At 45.1% G+C, this 20,062-nt stretch overlaps 1 protein-coding gene across 1 annotated transcript; it reads right to left on the reverse strand.

Moving 5' to 3' along the window:
* Positions 1-565: 565 nt before the first annotated feature.
* GCM1 (glial cells missing transcription factor 1) lies at positions 566-16,703 on the reverse strand. The gene is made up of 5 exons (XM_046006472.1): positions 16,590-16,703; positions 4,955-5,207; positions 3,911-4,023; positions 2,827-2,955; positions 566-1,309 (listed from the first exon to the last, which is right to left on the reverse strand). Exons 1-5 carry the CDS (start codon positions 16,680-16,682, stop codon positions 572-574), a joined length of 1,326 nt encoding a protein of 441 aa, XP_045862428.1. The 5' UTR covers positions 16,683-16,703; the 3' UTR covers positions 566-571.
* Positions 16,704-20,062: the final 3,359 nt, after the last annotated feature.

A 20,062-nucleotide genomic window follows, 5' to 3' on the forward strand; every position in this document is an offset into this window, starting at 1 on the left:
CAGTATTGCTAACCAGAGTCATCATGTTGTACATTACAGCTTCCAAAATTACATAAATGTACATTTATCTCAAAACTGGAAGTCTCGTTATCTTTTGATTGCCTTCACCCAATTCCCCACCATGACTTCCGCCCTCCAATAACCTCTGGCAACCCCAATCTGATCTGTTTTATGAGTCTGGGTTTTTTTAGATTCCACATGTAAATGAGTTCACAGTATTTGTCTTTTTCTGTCTGACTTATTTCACTTAGCATAATGCCCTCAAGGTCCATCCATGTTGTCACAAATGGTAGGATTTCCTCACTTTTGTGAGGCTGAGTAATATAGTCCACTGTATATGTATGTGTATATATATAAATATACACCACACACCATGTTTTCTTTATCCATTCCTCTGCTGATGGACACTTAGGCAGTTTCCATACTTTGGCTATTGTGAATGCTGCTGCAATGACCATGGGAGTGCAGGTAGTTCTACTTTGAGTTTTCTAAGGAACCTTCCATACTGTTTTCCAGAGAGTCTGCACTAAATTATAGTCCTGCTAATAGTGTACAAGGTTTTCAATTTGGATCATCTTAAAGGACAGAGGTTTAGAAGCATCTCATTGCTGTAATGATCCAAACCCACGCCCCTCATGTCTTCATCAAAATCCCATTTGCTACTCTTGCCTGTCAGTGAGTACTGATGGTGGGGATGGGAGGCGGAGGTAAGGAGAAAGGGGTCTTCCTGAGGTGAGTGGCCTGTGGAGGAAGGGCAGCAGCTGTTAAAATCCACATGCAGCCTCTCTTCGTAAAGCTCACCCCCTGGATTAGGCCATAATGGGCGACAGCTATTTTCGGCCGCAGGCGGTTCCACGGGAATCTGCTGGGGAAAGGGCTCTGCAGAGCTCTGGGAAGGGGAGAAGTCATAAGGCCAGCTGCTCAGAGGGAACGGATAACTGGGAAAACAGTTGTCATTAAGAGAATGTCTCCCCAAGGCAGTGTTTATATTCCATGTTTGCCGATCATCGTAGTCAGAGAAGACTCCGGAAACAGGATGAAGCAGGTCCCCACCATTACAGATCCAACTACTGGACAGTTTGCATTTGTCATAGAGCTTAGTGGGGCCCAAGGTGGAAGTGGGGTCTGCCAGGTCAGTGGTTCCCCCCAAGCAACAGCTCTTGGAGAAGAATAAGCAATCATTCAGAGACTTCTGCTGGGGAGTGTTAGCTATTAAACGTCCATTGTAACTACTGGGCAACTGGACGCCCTCCTGGAAAGACCAAGTTAAAGGTAAACTTCCCCAACCTTGGGTTTCACCTGGAAGAGACTAGAAAGGAAAGCGAAAAGCTCACATTAATAAGTTAAGCAAATTGACACGACTACCACAGGCACTCAGAGTTACTCTGTACAAATAAGCGCTCTGTCCGACTTTCCTCATTCCTCACATACTTGAAGCACAAATGCACAGCGAGGTTTCACCACAAGCACTTAAAGTCTGAAAGAAGTCAAGGTTGCCTTCAGGTCCTCTGTACAGCCTACTCACCAGCATGAGCTGTCTTACTCTCACTCCTCTGACTCTGAGCAGAGTGAGTGTGTTGAAAATGGTTCATCCTCAAGCACAAATCTAATACAGTAATTGTCTTTGTGAGAAACTTTTAAGAGACTATTTAAGAAAAATCAAACTACAGCTTCAAAGATTTATATTATACTCAGTATAACTCTCAGTGGATCTCTGTCCTGCTTGCTCACCCAGTCTCTCTCTCTCTCTCTTTCTCTCACACACACACACAGTCATTTCCTTCCTTGACTTTTCTATTTTTTAGCACTGTCTGCAGTCTGAGAGACTAGGTTTATTCTGTTGTTTTTCTTCTCAAGAGCCTTTTCTCCAAGTTCATGGGGATTTTGTTGACCCATAAATAGGACCTCTAGAAAATGAAGTAGCAAATTTATTTCTATAAATAAAGGAAGTGTACATACTACTTTCCAGTTCATCACAAGGAAAAAAACTGGCTGAGAATTAAGTGATCTACTTGCTTATGTAACAAGAGGGTGGAGATAGAGAGACTGTGACCAGGTAGAGTGGGAGGAAATGCCCTTCAACTTGTCCCATGGCTGGGAGAAGGGGTGAGGAACCTGCCATTCGGTTCACGTGTCCCTATAACAGACCCAAGTGACATTTTCTTTTTCTATGTAAGGCATATTTAGAACCTCTAGGGATGCACGGGCTCCATCTCGGTCCTCATGAAAAGAAATGTGGAGCACGGAGCAGCAGTAAAATACAGGAATTAGCATCACTATCAAGCAGACAAACTCACCAACCTATAATATGATGCCCATAAAGCCAGAGAGTTCACATCACAGTGTGGTCTCTCCAACCCCCAACCCCGCAGGCGGCCAATGTTTTCAGAAACTTCCTGGTTATTTCCTCTGGGTCGAGTCTGCTAATCTATTTAGGGGAAGAATGCCATTTTGGAATGGTATTTTGCCGAGACCACTTCAGTGAACTAAAGTGAACCACTTTAGGTTCACTTCTGAACCAAAATATAAAGTGCCAAATAGAGGTTAAGTACTAATCCAAGTCTCTCCTTGTAATTGTAGCAGGGAAGATGTTTCTAAAATTACAAGAAGTTTAAGAGTATCTGAGAGCATGCTACAAGATGGCAGAAATTAAAGAGGAAAACCCCAGATTCGATTTCTTTTCTCTGGGGGATGCTGCCCTATAGACGAGTCAGATGGGATGGTTTCGACCTCATTTGTCAGTGGGGAGGGACTGGAGAAGGGTATTGTCCTCACCACAGGCGTGGGGAATCGCCACATGTTTTGAACACACGGGGGACAGGTTACCTTTGTCTCTGGGCTCTCCTTCAGCTTTAAGGGTACAGAGGCAGACGCCGCGTGTGCTTTTTTCATTGTTCTTCTTGCCTCGGCTTCCAATTTGGTTTCTGGTTTTGGATGATCGTGCTCTCCCTTTGACTTACAAGAGACAAGGAGGTAAAATAAACAGCAAGATTGGACCTCGGTGTGTGGAGTGTTACCCCGTGCCCTGCCGCCTGACCGGGGACTGCTGCTGGCCCAAGACTTCATAAACCTCTTGGGCCTGTCATGTGCTTTCCTGCCCGCCTTTGAACACGGTGCCCCTCACCCACCTGGTGAAGTCACACTTGCAACCACAATAAGCGACACTACGAAGTGCTTCCTGCGGTGTGCGGAGAAGGCTACAACACACACGACCTCCCTGACTCTTCAGCATCAGTCCTGCCGCCATTCTCACTGCTCCAGCTTACAGAGTAGGAAACCGAAGCATGGGGACACTCCACCAGCCATGGAGGCGACACTCCTCCCCCTGTCCCCCCATGAGTGAGCGGGGAGCCGGGATTCAAAGCATGCTGGAGCTGCCCAAGCTGAGAGCCAGCTATAGAGCGTTCGGGAATTCTGGGAGCTGGCTGGCAGCTGGAGATGAGCGATGATGGGAACTGCTGTGATCACAGATGCTGGCCCACGCTAGCCATCGGGACATTTTCTTTTTGGAGGGTTGGTTGACCAGCACACCACGGACCTTCTGCCATCAGAAGCCAGACTTTATCCTGTTTTTAGCACCGCCCCCTCAAGGACTCCTGCACACCCACATTTTGGGTTTGTTGAAGCCAACCACACGCTGCAGCACTGTGCTAGCCTGAGTGTGATGAGATTATCTGCCTACCCCCAGGGGCCGGAGGCGGAGTAATCCAGCTCCCCTCCTGGGGCTCCGGGTCTTGGCGCCCATGTGCAGGTGTGGGTACAGACATCTGCTTGCCCAGATCGCGCCTCGTGGTTGGTACGGGCTCGCATTCCCCTGCCCATCTCCTGTACGAACCCTCCCCCTGTGCTCTGCACACACTTCCCGAATTAAAGAGAAAACGGCATCTCCTAACTCTAAGTCAAATCCAACCTGGAAGAATATGAAGCGTCCGTCGTGCCTCCAGAAGTTGGTGACTGGGAAGCCCCCATGGCCTCGGCAAGGAATGAGCTTCAGAGGCCCGTCGCAGTTGGGACAGCGTTTCCCTGTAAGAGAGCACAAGCAGGTGACCCTGCCAACTGAGTCCTGGGTCTGTGTGGCCCCCGCGGTTGGCGCTTGACTCCGGGATGGCGGAGAATGGGCCTGGGTACCACTGGGAATTACCTCTGACCCCAGGAGCCCTGGCCATCAAAGCCTCCCAGACCAGTCTCACAGGGACAGAGGAAGCCGTTTCCTACAGACTGGGATATCTCACAGGTCAAGGGAGAGCTCTTCTGAGCAGAAAATCCCTCCCTCCATATTTACTGAGACCTGAAATTCTTTGTAGAGAAGAGGACAGAATTCCTTCACTTCCCAGTGAGAATTAACCGTCAAGGAGCAAAGTCACAGAAGAGAAGAAGCACAGCCCCTCAACGTTCATTAAAGTGTAAATGACTGAGACCAGACCCTTTCCGGAGAGCCAGTTTTCAAGACAGCTTACAAGGAAAGAACATGAAGTAATTTGAGGTCCAAAGTGGGCAGGGCACAGGGGAATGTTGGATGCATCTGTTTCACAATCCGATGGACGTGATAAAGAGGAACACAAGGAACTGGACTATGGCATGGACCTAAATGGTGTAGACTGGAGCCAAATCTCGAACTTCGTCCCACTGCTCCCACTGTAGACCAAAGCATTCACTGAGCTCCTGGGCGAGGCCAGGGGTGGGGGGGCGGGGGGAGCCCATTCCCCAAGATGTCACATGGTCAAATGTTATCAACAACGTTCTCCTAGGCTTTATATGGGTCCCTGATGAACTAGTATGAGCCCCTAAGTGATACCTCCGATTTTGAACAGAAGCCTTGAGTTAGGGGCCTTAACCCAAGGGAGCGGTTTTGTTGGCAGGTGCTCTGTGCACGGGGAGAACCACAGGGCACACCCTGAGGGGTGAGGACGCTGCTGGATGCCAGCTTCCTCGCTGTGCCGCCGACGCTACTCACTCTGCTGCTTCTGCCGGGCTTTGTCGCAGATGGCGGGTCGCAGGTAGATCTTGCGGCCCTCCTCGGCAGAGCAGTCGCGGCTGCACACCACCACGCCCAGGCAGGACTTCTTGAGGATGCGGGAGTTGTGGTTGTTGGTATTGCGCATGGCCCAGCTGCTCAGGTGCCGCTGCGCGTTCCTGTCCTCTGAGCTGTAGATGTGCTTCTCGTAGGAATCGGGCCATTCCTGGAACCAGTCGGTCTTTTTCACATTCTATTAGAGACACAAAGCATACTGCTGTATTTTAAGCCAGACAACACAACTGCGTAGGGCGCCTGCACCGCTCTGTCAGTTAAGCGTCTGCCTCTGGCTCAGGTCCTGATCGCAGGGTCCTGGGATAGAGCCCTGCGTTGGGCTCTCTGCTCAGCGCGATGTCTGCTTCTCCTTCTGCCCCACCCCATCTCGTGCTCTCTCAAATAAATAAATAAAATCTTAAAAAAACACACAACTGTTCTTAGATGTGAAGGTAGTCTTGGCCTCCAAGAGCTGTGGAGACCTTTGGCAAAGACCAACCAGCGTTTCACTCCGACAGCAGGATCTGATCTTGGCGTAGTGACACCAATAGGCCTGCTGGGTCTCCGGAATGTTTGCTCCGAGGACCAAGCTGGGCTGTCATTCAGTACCTCCCACCTCCCCTGAGTTCTACTCCGTGATGATTCTCTAGGCCTTGGAGAGACTTTTGGACGATCTCCCACGAAGAATTTTTGAGGTGAAGTAACGTGATTGTGCTTTTACACAATCACACTGGAGGACACTGTGGCAGGGTAGTGAGATGATGTCTCCTAACATGTTAGTTACCTTACTGGGAAGGTGAAGAGTTGATGCAGTCGCCAGGGCTGAACAGTGGGAAAACCAGAGAGCCCGGGTTTGGGAGGGTTCTGATAGCCACTTTCTCCCCTGGGGAGAACTTCTTCCTTTTCTTCTACTTCTAGATCCATGGGCCTCCAACAAGGAGGGGGAGGAGTTTACTTGGGCTGGAAAGTTCTACGTTCTTGCCTAGCACTAGCACTATTCACCCTGCGTGAACACCTAAGCTCTCCTTAAGAAAGAGCATCAGTACACTTAATCCTTATGGCATGTGTCATTGGACTTTCTGTGCTTCTGTTTCTTTATCTGTAGAATATGGATAACGAGACCTGCCAACCTTAAGTATAGTTCTGAGAATATGATAATATGTAAAAAATACTTAGCACAGCACCTAGCATGGAATAAGCTCTCAATAAATGTTAGTCACTGATGTTGAGGCTCCCATTCCTCAGGCCCTTTGGCGCATAGATCCTGCATTTGACTGATCCTGCTTCATTCTCAGGAATGACAATCGCTGGGCACCTGGGTGGCTCAGCGGGTTAAGCCTCTGTCTTCAGCTCAGGTCATGATCTCAGGGTCCTGAGATGGAGCTCTGCATCAGACTTAACAGGGAGCATTTGCTCAACAGGGAGCCTGCTTCCCCCTCTCTGCCTGCCTCTCTGTTTATTTGTGATCTGTCAAATAAATAAATAAAATCTTAAAAAAAAAAAAGAATGATATTTGCTAAGCAGTCTCCATACTCAAACTTAGGCTGTGTCTATTCCCATACCCTCCAGAGACCTGGCATGACAGAAGAACATTTTTCATCAGGAAGATTCTAGAAGGTCAGAGAGAAGATTCTAGAAGGTCCAGAAGGAGAGGTCAGGGTGCCTTAGTTTTGATTCCCCAACAAGAAAGCAGGCATAGAATATTGCGGGGGAGCGGGGGGGGGGGGCGCATTTTAGAAGGAAAAGAGAAAATATCAACAACAGGATGGAAGGGCAGCATGGGGAAGTTGGTGTTTACTGAGTTAGATTTCAAGTTTGTGTCAAAGAGCTTTGTAACCTGAGACTCCGGGCAAGTGGCTATCTCTGAAGTCTCATTTTGCTCTTCTCCAAAATGGACATAGTGATAAAATACTCTTCAAAGAAGTACCACAAAGAGCAGATGTGTTGTAAACTTTAAGTTTGATATAATGATAGCTGCCATTTGAATGGCATGTCATGGGAACTAAGGTGGATCTGAGGAAACATAAATGAGGTAGAGGTAGTGTTGGGAACAGTTAAGAGCTGGGGTCTGGGGGCACCTGGGTGACTCAGTCATTAAGCATCTGCCTTCAGCTCAGGTCATAATTCCAGGGTCCTGGGATTGAGCCACAAATCAGGATCCTTGCTCAGCCAAAAGACCCTTCTCCCTCTCCCACCCCCCCTGCTTGTGTTTCCTCTCTTGCTGTGTCTCTGTCAAGTAAGTAAGTAAAATCTTTTAAAAAAGAAAAAAAAAAGCTGGGGTCTGCAACATAGGGCTCATGGGTCACATCCAGGCCATTGCTTTTTTTTTTTTTTTGTAAATAAAGTTTTATTAGAACACAGCCAAGCTCATTCACTTGAGTGTTGTCTATGCATACTTGACATTACTACAGCTGAATCAAGTCATTATAGCAGAGACTATAATGGCCCATAAAACTGAAAATACTGACTATCTGGCCCTTTAGAGAAAGTCTCCCGACTTCTGGTTGAGAGTCTGGCCCCTGAAGTAGACAAAGTATTAACCAAGTTCCTTGCCCTCTGGGTGCCTTCACTTCCTGCTCTCCTGCTCTGGAAAATGGAGGTGACAGGAGTACCCACCTCACAGGGATGTTATGAAGACTGACTGAGTTAACATACATAAAACATCTATCTGAAGCCGTGCCTGGACAACCAGATCCAGGGCTACAAGCGCCCATGTGGTTGTAAGAGCCAACGGCTTTCAGGAGGGAGAAGACCCACAGAGAGGAAACTTCGTGCCTTAAACCTTGTCAAGTCAAACCCAAGATGGAGTCAAAGCCCCTCTAAAGCAAAGACTTTACTGGAACAACTGACTCCACAACCTTCTTTCTCAGAGTAATGGCTCAAGGGAACCCTTCATGTGCCTCACTGTAACTGCTGTGAGGTGAGAAGGGAAATGGAGGAGGGCGTGTGCCGTCTGGAAAAGGACCCTATGGTCCATCAGGCAGCTGGAGCAGAGCTTCTGGAAACAGGTGTGGCCAGGCCAAGATGCTGAGTGGACTGCCTGCTTTTTCCAGATCTTTCCCTCCCTCTCCCAATTCCCAGGGAATTCCGAGCTGGGTAAGATTCACCTCTGGCAGCTAGCCCCCTTCCTGCTTCCTCCACACACTTTGTCTTCTCTTCTCTGCCTTCTGACCTAAGGCTCTACGCAATGCCTTATTTTCTGTAGTCACAGAAAGGCCCCAAGAAGCAAAATAGTTTATCTTCTGAAATAAGAAAAATGCGGGTTCAAACACTAACATGTGGACCTTTAACAATTCGGAGTGTAAAATTCGATTGGGGGCATTTGAATAATTCAGACACAAAGCACAGCTGTCAGGGTAGCAGAGACAAGGGCCATGCAGACTTGAAGAAAAGCGGAGATTTTCATTTTCAAGGTGAGGAGCCCCTGCAGGCTGGTCAGCGCCATTAATCCCATGAACCACGAGGAGGGGAAGGTATATGTGAGTGTCTCAGAGGTTCAGAGGAAGAAATGATCTCCATCGTCTTTTCTCCCCACAATTTTCTCTCAGTTCAATGTATATTTTGATCTCCCTTTGAAGCTTCCTCTTTGACTTACGGATGACTTACAAATATACTGTTTATTTGTACATGCAAATAAACTACTGCCCTTTGCTTTAAATTTCTAGGCTGGTTCCACCGTCGTTGGAGAACACTGTATTTTAACTATTTTAACATTGCTGAGGTCTGTTTTAGGGCTTACAGTATTTTCTTTTCTTTTTAAGAAATATTTTATTTATTTATTTTTTAAGTAGGCTCCACACCCAATGTGGGACTTGAACTCACAACACTGAGATTAAGAGTCACATTCTCAAACCCAAGCCAGCCAGGTGCCCCAGGGATTATAATATTTTCTACATTTGAAAATATGATGTCTTTTTTTTTTAAGTTTATTTTTTTGTTTTTTTGTAGCCTCTATACCCAGTGTGGGGCTCGAACCCGGATCTCCAGATCAAGAGTCACATGTTCTTCTGACTGAGCCAGCCAGCTGCCCCTATATTTGACCATGTTTTAAGCCTTTTTTTTTTCTCTTCTTCCCAGCAGCCTCTTCACTGGCAGCCTACATTTCTAGTTCCATCAGTAATGCAGTAATAATTCTGACAACATATTAACTTGAGAAAATTCCTAGAAGTAAATGTGTTCATATCAAGCTCTTCTCTATGCCCAATCTTTTGATTTGGATGCTTAGTGGAATCTTTGGCATTGTTTGACATTGAAATTAAGACAAAACCTAGATTCCCATAATGCAAAGGAACCCAGGTGTCAAATGAATGACAGTGATTTCTGAAAGCCCTGTAAATTCCAGGCACTAGAGAGGTAAAATTTAAAAAGAAAGAATAATCATTTCTTAATCTCGTTTAGCGGATCTCCATAAAATGTTTTCTTCTCTTCTGATCTTGTGTTTATTTTAATTTCTAACTTTTCATGAGTAACTTTGTTTTTCCTCTTGGTTAAGAAGTTTATAATTTAAAGGGAATATTCTTCAGGTTTCCAACAGGAAATCTAACGAATTTATATTTTATAATCTCAAGGGGTAACATCACTGGGGGTTTAACATTTCTATGACTTCTGTAATATTTTTTACTAAGAGACCTAATCCTCTAACTCACTCAGAATCTCTGCAACTCCATGGAATCCTAGAGCAACCAATCTTCCTTATTCTGCTTTACTTAACTATCTGAAGTTCTAATAGGGTCCCTTAAAAATTAAATATATACTATTAAAACAAAACTAATAAAATGAAAATGAAAATTGTGAAATATGGCATCAAAACACCTACACTACCCTGTTATTATATTAAAATGGATTTCACCTAGCATATAATCCACTCTCATACAAAGCAATTATCTGCATTTTTCCTTAATGCTAAGAATAGCTTAATCTGGGGTGCCTGGGTGGCTCAGTGAGTTAAGCCTCTGCCTTTGGCTCAGGTCATGATCTCAGGATCCTGGGATTGAGCCCTGCATCGGGCTCTCTGCTCCTCAGAGAGACTGCTTTCCCCCTCTCTCTCTGCCTGCCTCTCTGCTTGTGATCTCTGTCTTTCAAATAAAAAAAAAAAATCTAAAGAAAAAAAGAAGAGCTCCTTTATAAATAAATGTTTCCAAATAAAACAGGAAGGGCATACAGATATACCTTTAAGCATATCAGATAGAGGGAAAAAATGCTATGTTACTTATGGAACACAGAAAAAAAAACAATTCAACCAGCATTCTGGTTTCTCTGCACATTTTCAGGAACTTAACTCTTCTGCACCAACGGGAAACCAAACCCACATGTTCTCAAAGAAGAAATTCAACTCAACAAAATGCTTTTGAGTTAACTCAAGAGTGACTCCTTATAAGGGCTAATATTGCCATTTCCTACCTTTGTTAAAGGATCAAAATTCAAAACAAAAATGTCCTTATTTGTTCAGAAAACACTAAGATGGGCTGGAGTTCTCCTGTTTTCAAACTCTCCATCGCTTGCTTCTCTCTACTCTCCTTCCTTCCCTTTCCACTCTACTTGGCTAAGCAAGGGACCTCCCGGCAGGCACCCAGAAGACAGTTTCTCCCACCACAGATGCAGTAATGCCCCCATCCCAACAAAAGCCCGGGGTGGCAGAATGATTCTAGCTCCAGTAGTGGAGATTCAATGACCAAGGGAGCCCAATATAGGTGGTGCTGTCCCAGGAAGTTCAAATGACCTTGACATCAAGGGGAATGCTGGCAAGGAGGACAAAGTCATAGGTGTACCTGTTAGACCAACAATAATGTGACCTGATCACGTAGGCAGATAATAACTGACAAGAAACCCAGAATCTGGTTTACCTGTTAGCGCTTCAGCACCAAGACACATCTGATTACTACTGGCTCATTGTGATTACATTTAGCCACACCTGAACTCACTAAAGAGCTCCAAGATTCACCTTCGCTTTGAAGTCTGAGGCAAAGGCAACCTTGCTGGCTAAAATCATGGCCCAGGAAATTAACTAACTGGAGACACTGGCTTCTTTGTGGTTGACTCACCAGGTTTTAGGCTGACCTGTATTTATGCTTAGCCTATGTATATTTATCTTTTCTCTAGAAAAGAATATACTTAAAGCTTGGAATTTTGTGAGTTAATGGCTTGGTGTGGCTTTGGCCATGGTTTGTTGTTTTTTATTTAATTTTATTTTATTATTATTATTATTTTTAAGATTTTATTTATTTGACACAGAGAGATCACAAGTAGGCAGAGAGGCAGGCAGAGAGAGAGAGGAGGAAACAGGCTTCCTGGCGAGCAGAGAGCCCGATGCGGGACTCGATCCCAGGACCCTGAGATCATGACCTGAGCTGAAGGCAGTGGCTTAAACCACTGAGCCACCCAGGTGCCCCTATTTTATTATTTTTTAAGTAAGCTCTATGCCCAACATGGGGCTTCAACTTATAACCCTGAGATCAAGAGATGCTTGCTCTCCTGACTCAGTCAACCAAGCACTCCTGGCCACAGGTTTAAACTGCATACTTAGGAACCAAATGATTCAGGGTTTGTCTGCAATGGTGCTTCTTTTTTTTTTTTTAAAGATTTTATTTATTTATTTGACAGATAGCGATCACAAGTAGGGAGAGAGGCAGTCAGAGAGAGAGAGAGAGAGAGAGGAGGAAGCAGGCCCCCTGCCCAGCAGAGAGCCCGATGCGGGGCTCGATCCCAGGACTCTGGGATCATGACCTGAGCGAAAGGCAGAGGCTTTAACCCACTGAGCCACCCAGGTGCCCCTGCAATGGTGCTTCTGAGTACACCCTGTACTTGTACTCAGAGAAACTGGCGGGTGTTAGGAACAGAACAGGTGTTGTCAGCGCCCTGCCAAAGTGGGTGCTACTTGGGAAGAAAGAGAAGTAATTCTTTCCCAATTTCCAAACAAGAAAAAGAAAAGAAGCACTTTCTTAGCTGTTCAAAGCTGTCAAGAGTTACAGTCAGTATTAATGAGATTGTGACCCTCTCCGGGAACTCCTAATAAACATTTTTATTGTAGGGAAGACTAAACCAACACCAGACATTTGCTTCCTGGGTCAAGCAAACCCTAACACAATCATAGTTGCACCTTTAAAATGAGAATGAAAATGTAAGGGGAATAGAAAGGGAAAGCAAACTGGTGCACCACACTGGTCTGAGATTTTTTATCAATGGTGGTTTTGAGTAAGTTGAGTGCCTGTGGTTCAGGGCTGGCTCCCTGGGGGCTGGATTATGGAGAAAGGGTGTCAAAATGACCACCCTGAGAGGAGGGACCAGAAACAAGTGAAAGGAAGATTTATAAAGATCTAACATGCAGCTGAGAGGAGGAGGAAGCCCACATGAAACAAATAGAGGGGAGGGATGACTCAGCTAGAGCAAGAGGACTTTGAGCCCCAGATCCAATCATGATTCTATCTGGCCCCAAAAGCCTAATGACTACCCTTTTCCTAGAAAATAACTGAATCCTCTTAGGATAGTCTGCTTCCAAACCGCCTTTCCAACCACTAGCCTCCCCCATCTCCCTGCCGACCCTGCTGAATGCCTGTGCACAAGCTCCCTCAAACGCAGAGGTTGAATAGCTTTGGGACTCTGGTGCCCTGTTCTGCCTTGACGGTCTTGTTTGCGTCCCCCTTTTACATTTTACAAGGCATTGCTCTGAGAAAGCCCCTTGCCAGAAGCTGTCTTGATTCCCATGTCCAAGGCACGTTGGATTACATACGTCCTCTTGCAAGGACCTCCAGCATTTTTCTGCATGACACAGACTCTCCATTCAGGCATGGACCTTATTCCATTTGCCCAAAAGATCATGAGCGCATCCATGAAAGTTAGCATAGCTTCACGGCCCCGATATTCCCAGAGCCTGCTGTACTGTCTGACACACTGTCGCCACTCAGAAATGTTTGGATCTTTTAAAAATTTAATTTAATTATTTAATTTAATTTAATTTATTTGAGAGAGAGGGGCAAGCAAGCAGGGGAGGGGCAGAGGAAGGGGACAGAGAAAATCCCCAGCATGTTCCATGCTCAGCACGGGACTCGATCTCCCAACCCTAAGTACATGACCTGAGCCGAAATCAAGAGCCGGGTGCTTCACCAACTGAGCCACCCAGGCACCCCACGGAACATCTAATGTCCTAATGGGGACATCAGCATTCACTATTGGCAAAAATCAACCCATAAATCTTGGCATGATTGAGATGTGTAAGGGGTTACGGAATTTCAGGGCACAGAGCATGCATTCAGCATTCGGCGGCCCATCTCAAAACTTGAAGCATGTGAGCAGATTAGCAGTAAAGAAATGGGTCTACCAGTTGCCTACACACTGTGGAAGTAGTCATCCTGGCAAGCACACAAAATTAGGAAAAAAACAAACTCTGAATTCCTTGTATGAAATTTATAACAATAACAAGCAATTGCATCTGATCCTTCACACCGTTTTTTTGTTTTGTTTTGTTTTTTTTCTTGGTGCCCAAACAGGTAGTCTGAGGAACATGAATCACCTGAGGTGCTCCAACTCCAGGGTCAAAAACAAGTCAGAGCCACAGAGCCCAACACCGCCTTCTCTTGGGAGCACCGCCAACACAGACGTGGATGGAAGTCTCCGATTCACGCAAAGAAATCTGTTTAACCTTGTTGAACCCAGGGCTTCTGTTTTTCTTTACAACACCTACAAAAATGCCACGTCACCCATAGTCCACAGAACATACTTTGGGAAACAGGCCTCTAAGTGGCTTGCGTAAGGAATTACGATTTTTCTTTTTACCGAGGAGGTAACTGAGACTTTTTTTTTTTTTCCTTTGTTTAGAGTCACACAGATTCAAAGCGGTGGAGCCATTCGCTAGTGAATTCCACATTTATCAACTGCTGTTCATGTATGTCAGGTACTGTGTTAACGGTAGGCTGCCAGTTCTAGGAGGCAGGCTGCTTTCCTACTCTGAGGTCCCAGAACCCTAGACCGGTCAGTGCAACCACCTCATTTTCAGAAGAGGAAAGGGAGTCTCAGTAAAGGTTAAAGGTAAACAACTCCCTAAGGCTTTACAGATTAAAAAGAGGCAGAACTGGAATTCCAAGCCGGGGTTTTGTCCCCATACCCCGGCTTGCACAGTGCAACCACTCGGCCTTGAAATACTCACAAAATATACAACCTAATCAGCTTGGAAATCTTTCCAAGACCCTTTTATTTTTCACCTCAAATGGTTCGTGATATGATTCCAGAGCCAGCATCAACCCAGATCAGGATGGTGGTGTCTCTGCTTAGAAAATATTAAAGGGACACGGCACTTTGTTTGTTTGAGAGAGAGAAAACGCATGAGCTGGGTGCGGGGAGCAGCGGCAGAGAATCTTATGCAGGCTCTACACCCTGCACAGTCCCTCAAACGGCTGGACGGGGCTCGATCTCACAACCCTCGATCTCACAACCCTGACATCACCACCCCAACCAAAACCAAGAGTCAGAGGCCTAACTGACCGAGCTACCCAGGTGCCCCAAAGGCACTGCACTTCGAATCATTACCCCAGGATATTTAAGGGTACTTGCTGAAGTTCACTGAGTTCTTTCCAGGAGCAATCCGACTTTTTGATTAACTATAAATGATACATTTTCAAAACTACATTGTGTATTTTTGCAAATTTCTGAATGCAATGTCTTGGGAAACTGAGAATGCTTTTGTTTTTGGAAATTCATAATGGAAAATGAACTTTCATGAGCCCCGAGTTTTCCTCCAGAGAAGTGGTGCTTCCTTCCTTTTTTTAAAAGATTTTATTTATTTGTTTGACACAGAGAGAGAGAGAGAGCACATGCACGCAGAGCAACTGGCAGAGGGAGAGGGAGAAGCAGGCTCTCTGCAGAGCAGGGAGCCCAATGCAGGGCTCCATCCCATGACCCTGGGATCACGACCTGAGCTGAAGGCAGACGCTTAACCAACTGAGCCACCCAGGTGTCCCTGGTGTTTCTTTTCTTTTGTTTACAGATCTGATGAATGATATGGTCCTTGGTCCCAGAAAAAAAAAAGCATGTTAGCAGACAGTGTTACCCACCACTTCAGAGGGTTCTCAAACCCCCTTAAAACGCCTGCTCAAGGAAGCGGTCCTGCAAACCTTCCAGGTCCTTGCTTACTTCTACTCTTGAAGTTTAGATTATCTGGCAGCTACTTGTGAGCTACAATCATGAAATTAGGAAAAGGAAGTGATCTCCGTCCCTGGGCCAGGTAAACTGAAATGTACCTTAAAGTTTCTCCTAGAACAGCAGCAACGATCATAAACCAATTAAGAGCAACCATAAAGGGGCAGCTGGGTGGCTCCTGCTGAGCAGAGAGCCAGATGTGGGGCTCGATCCCAGGACCCTGAGATCATGACCTGAGCGAAGACAGAGGCTTTAACCCACTAAGCCACCCAGGTGCCCCCAGGGTATACTTTTTGACTTCCAGCTCTTCTAAGACCTACTGAGAGGTAACATAGGTAGGAATTTAAGAGAGAACAGAGAACAAAAGAAAACCTTCATTAGAGTGAAATTTGGAATGATCCAGAAGTCTTCATGAGAATGAAATCTGGAATGGTTTTAAATCCAGACTGTGGAATCTCATTCCTTCTGCCCTGCCTTGGTAAAAACCAAATTTGTTCTCAAGAATCAGGCAGACTAGCTTGACCTTTTCATTAAACAGTACTGCTGATCTCCACCCTGCCTTCCTAATACCCTTTCCAACAACTTCCAGTGAAAACATCCTTGGAATGCCAAAAAGGGAGTCAGGGGAGGTCAGTTTTACACAATTAATATTTTCCACCAAATTAAGAGTTAAAAAGTCAAATGCCAAAAATGAAGGTAAAGAAAATATGAAACGGTCTCTCTGTAGCTGAAAAACAGCCCCGTGTATATCCACCCCATCTTACTTACACAAGTTCTAGAAGAGTTGCTCTGGCCCACAAGAGCACTATCATTTGGACATTCCAGTTACAGATTTAATTTAAAACCATTACTATACTGGGGCACTTCAGTGGCTCAGTGGTTAAGCGACTGCCTTCGGCTCAGGTCATGATCCTGGAGTCAGTCCCAAGATCGAGTCCTGAATGGGAAATCCCTGCTCAGTGGAGAGTCTGCTTCTCCTCCTATCTCTGCCTGCTACTCTGCCTGCCTGTGCTCTCTGTCAAATAAATAAGTAAAATCTTCAAAAATATAATTAAAAACCCATTACTATATAGCAAATAAGGCTTTCTGGGAATCTGTGCACTGTGCAGAGTTGTTCTATTGGCAAATAACTTATCATGGACTTTATTCCACCAGCCAGCTGGGGTAGGTGCGACAGGAGCCAAGCCAAACTTTGAAAAGAGAAGGGAAGCAGCATTTTCTTTGTTTCAGTCTGTAACTGTTGTGGGGCAAGGGGTGGTGTCTGCCAGGTAAAGACCCACTCCAATTCTAGGTCATGGCATCTCCTCTTAAAATTCCTCAGTTAGATGCCCAGGCGAAGCTCTGCAGGACGGGAATTTACCCAGCTTGGCCCCTCACCAATTTCTTTCCAGAATGTAACAAGTGAAGGCTTCAGAGTCAAAGGCTGAAGGCAGATTCTTATGTAAGTACGTACCTGTGGCAGTTTCATATCGTTAATATCCCAGCTTAACATCTCCTTGTCCTCGGAATCAAGGTCTTCAGGCGCCATGACAGTCAGGTCATCCATAGGGTTCCGTCTACCCAATTTCCCACAGAAGTGGTGGGGAATCTGCCTCTCCAAGGCGTTTCCTACTGTCGGATCAATCCACTCTTGACTCAGTAGCTTAGACCTGGAGACTGTTTTCTGACACTAAAAAATAAGTGATAGTAATACTGACCGTTAAAGAGATAAAAATCAGTACTCGCCTGCCAACAAAACCTGTTTCATTGACATTTTTGCAAGCAGCAACATACAAAATAAAAACACAATGTAGAAGTCATTAGTGATCTTGTGACAATAAAGCTCGACCATGGGGAGTCAGAAGCACCACGCTTACTGGGTTGGGGCCACCTTTCTCCCTGCTAGGCCCGGGCTGGGAATGCCAGAGCAGGGACCATTGTCACCTGCAGCCAATGGTTAGAACACTGTCCTTCATATACCTTGGGGCAAGAGGGAGAGCTGGCTTGGAGCTGTTTTCATAGATTTACCTTTGTACACTAGCTAACACATGTGTGGTTCAAGTCAGAAGTGGGAAACATTACAACCAAATGTATCCAGAAGTATTTTTTAAATCTAAATTGCCAGAGATGAATTTTTATCTCCTCAATAAACCAGTGTGTACTTTGTATCTTCAAATATTATTTTTTTTTTAAGATTTTATTTTATTTATTTTGACAGATAGAGATCACAAGTAGGGAGAGAGGCAGGCAGAGAGAGAGAGAGGAGGAAGCAGGCTCCCTGCCAAGCAGAGAGCCCGATGTGGGGCTCGATCCCAGGACCCTGGGATCATGACCTGAGCGAAAGGCAGAGGCTTTAACCCACTGAGCCACCCAGGCGCCCCTGTATCTTCAAATATTATTAATGGATAGTCTCAAATCGGATTCCCTCTCAAACCTGGGCATTACTGACACTTTGGACCTGGTAATTTTTTCAGAGATTTTATTTATTTGACAGAGAGAGAGAGAGAGAGATAGCATGAGAGGGAACACAAGCAGGGACAGTGGGAGAGGGAGAAACAGGCTTCCCACCGAGCAGGGAGCCCGATGTGGGGCTCAATCCTAAGACCTTGGGATCATGACCTGAGCCGAACGCAGACACTTAACTGATAGAGCCACCCAGGAGCCCCAGGACCTGATACTTTTTTGGTGTGGGAGATTATCTTGTGCACCATAGGACGTCTAGAAGCATCCTTGGTCTCTGACCATTAAGTGTCAGTAGCAACACATCATTTGTTGTGACAACCAATAAAGTCTCCCTACATGGCCAGATGTCCCCTGGAAGGGGCTGAACTGTTTGAGAACTACCGCTTTAAAATAGTATTTCTTGGGTGCCTGGGTGGCTCAGTGGGTTAAGCCGCTGCCTTCGGCTCAGGTCATGATCTCAGGGTCCTGGGATCGAATCCCGCATCGGGCTCTCTGCTCAGCAGGGACCCTGCTTCCCTCTCTCTCTCTGCCTGCCTCTCTATCTACTTGTGATCTCTCTCTGTCAAATAAATAAATAAAATCTTTGAAAAAAAATAGTATTTCTTCAAGGCAGAAGTTCATAGGGGAAGAAAGGAAAAAATGAAACAAGATGAAACCAGAGAGGGAGACAAACCATAAGAAACTCTTAATCTCAGGAAACTAACTGAGGGTTGCTGGGGAGGGGGGAGGAATGGGGTGGCTGGGGTATGGACACTGGGGAGGGTTATGTGTGTGGGGAGTGTTGGGTGTTGTGTAAGACTGATGAATCACAGACCTGTATCCGTGAAACGAATACCACATTCTATGTTAAAAATAAAATTAAAAGAATGCTATAAAATAAAAAATTTTTAAAAATAAAAATATTGTTTTCTGACTTTAACTCAAAAGCACCCTTCAAGGTTTTCTAATAAAAATCTCCCTCTTCCCTCCCCCCTGCCCCCCCACCGGAGATTCTATCTCATTTTACTCTGATTAAATCATATTATGTAAATGATAGAGATTCAAAAATGTTTGCACACTGAATTTCCTCCCCCATGAGAAATACCACTCTGGTTTCTAATCATAACTGGTTAAAGGAGCCAAAAAAGAAAAAAGAAGGGAAGGAAGGAAGGAAGGAAGGAAGGGAGAAGAAGAAAGGAAATGTTCTACTCCGAGGAAAAAACCTAATCATTCTGCAGATGAAATGTGCGTATTGTAGAACACAAAGTGAAAGATGTTAGTATGCGTGCAATCTCCATTTGCTGGTGGCTCTTGTAAAAACAAGGGACATAATGATGTTACATAAAACAACTTAATAGTCAACCTGAACTATGAGTTAGTTTAATAGTCTCCAACTGAGAAGCGCCATGGGCTCCGTTCCTTAGTCACGTATCTTTATGTAACCCTAACACTTGTCAGTCACTGAGATCTGAGGGCAAGTATACGAATACAGAAGACTGCTGACCCGAACTTATGAGCCTTAGATAATAAGCTAATAGGGGTCCCTTCACCCCTTCTCCCCCTACCACACTCACCTACAACCTAGTGGTCAAAGATTCAAAGAGCATGAAGTCCGTATCACCCGTTTCAAACACTGCCATGCAAGGTTAAATCCCCAGGAGTTCTAAATCAAACTCTATGTTTGGGAAATAACATTGAGCTGCCGAAGAAATGCTGCTACAGACTGACCTGAATTCAGATTTCTATTCCAAGTCTACGAGACACAGAGATCGTGTGGTGACCCGATGGTAACAGCTTTATGGGGTTACCTCTCTGAGTGTTAACAACAGTAACTCAGATGCTCTAAAACTTGTTATAGCTCACTGGGATAGACTGAACTTTTTCTTGTTTTTTTTTAAGACCGTGAATAACAAGAGTCATATCTCAAAAATTCCTAAGCATTGTTTTAAACGACATAGACATAACTCTTTTGTTTTTAAACTAAGGGGAGAGGAATAAAAAATCTTGCTGCACAAAGATTTCATTTTTTATTTTCTCAGTTGTAAATTATTGCCAAATGAACAAGCGTTAGTTTAGTATTTCCCTGAAAGTTAAGAATAAAACACAGGAACGACTGTTTGCAGCCCTTAGAAAATTAATAATTCAGTTTTTCTCCAGAATTAAAAAACTTAATTTGTAAAGATTTCCTGTTTTTTTTTTTAAGCAACTTGGGGCAAAATGTATTCAAATTTCATCATTTCATCATTTCAAGCAGAACTGAAATCCTGTAGAATGGGATCGCTATTAGCATATTCCTTACATTGGCCTCGCCCCAGGATTTCTGGCTTCCTTACCTTCTGACTTCTTATGGAGATGCAGACAACACTGTGTCATAAAAATCTCATCTCTGGTTCAGGTCCCAGCAGGTTCTGGTCATTTTCTTAGCAGAAGCTGCAGTTCCCTAATCCAGGTCAAGGTACACTATGCTAATGAGCTCTGGCAAAAATCCAATCAAAATCTAGATGC

Source organism: Meles meles, chromosome 5 (genome assembly GCF_922984935.1).
Source record: "Meles meles chromosome 5, mMelMel3.1 paternal haplotype, whole genome shotgun sequence".
In the NCBI taxonomy this organism is placed as follows: domain Eukaryota; kingdom Metazoa; phylum Chordata; class Mammalia; order Carnivora; family Mustelidae; genus Meles; species Meles meles.

What these genes read in the sequence shown, in the direction of transcription:
- GCM1 (XM_046006472.1), bottom strand. Translation starts at nt 16,682, where the DNA reads ATGGATGACCTGACTGTCATGGCGCCTGAAGACCTTGATTCCGAGGAC. An exon ending in GACGCTTCATATTCTTCCAG is followed by an intron (nt 2,956 to 3,910) that starts GTTGGATTTGAC and finishes GTCTCTTGTAAG; the next exon opens with TCAAAGGGAGAGCACGATCA. An exon ending in AGGAGAGCCCAGAGACAAAG is followed by an intron (nt 1,310 to 2,826) that starts GTAACCTGTCCC and finishes TTTCCTTTCTAG; the next exon opens with TCTCTTCCAGGTGAAACCCA.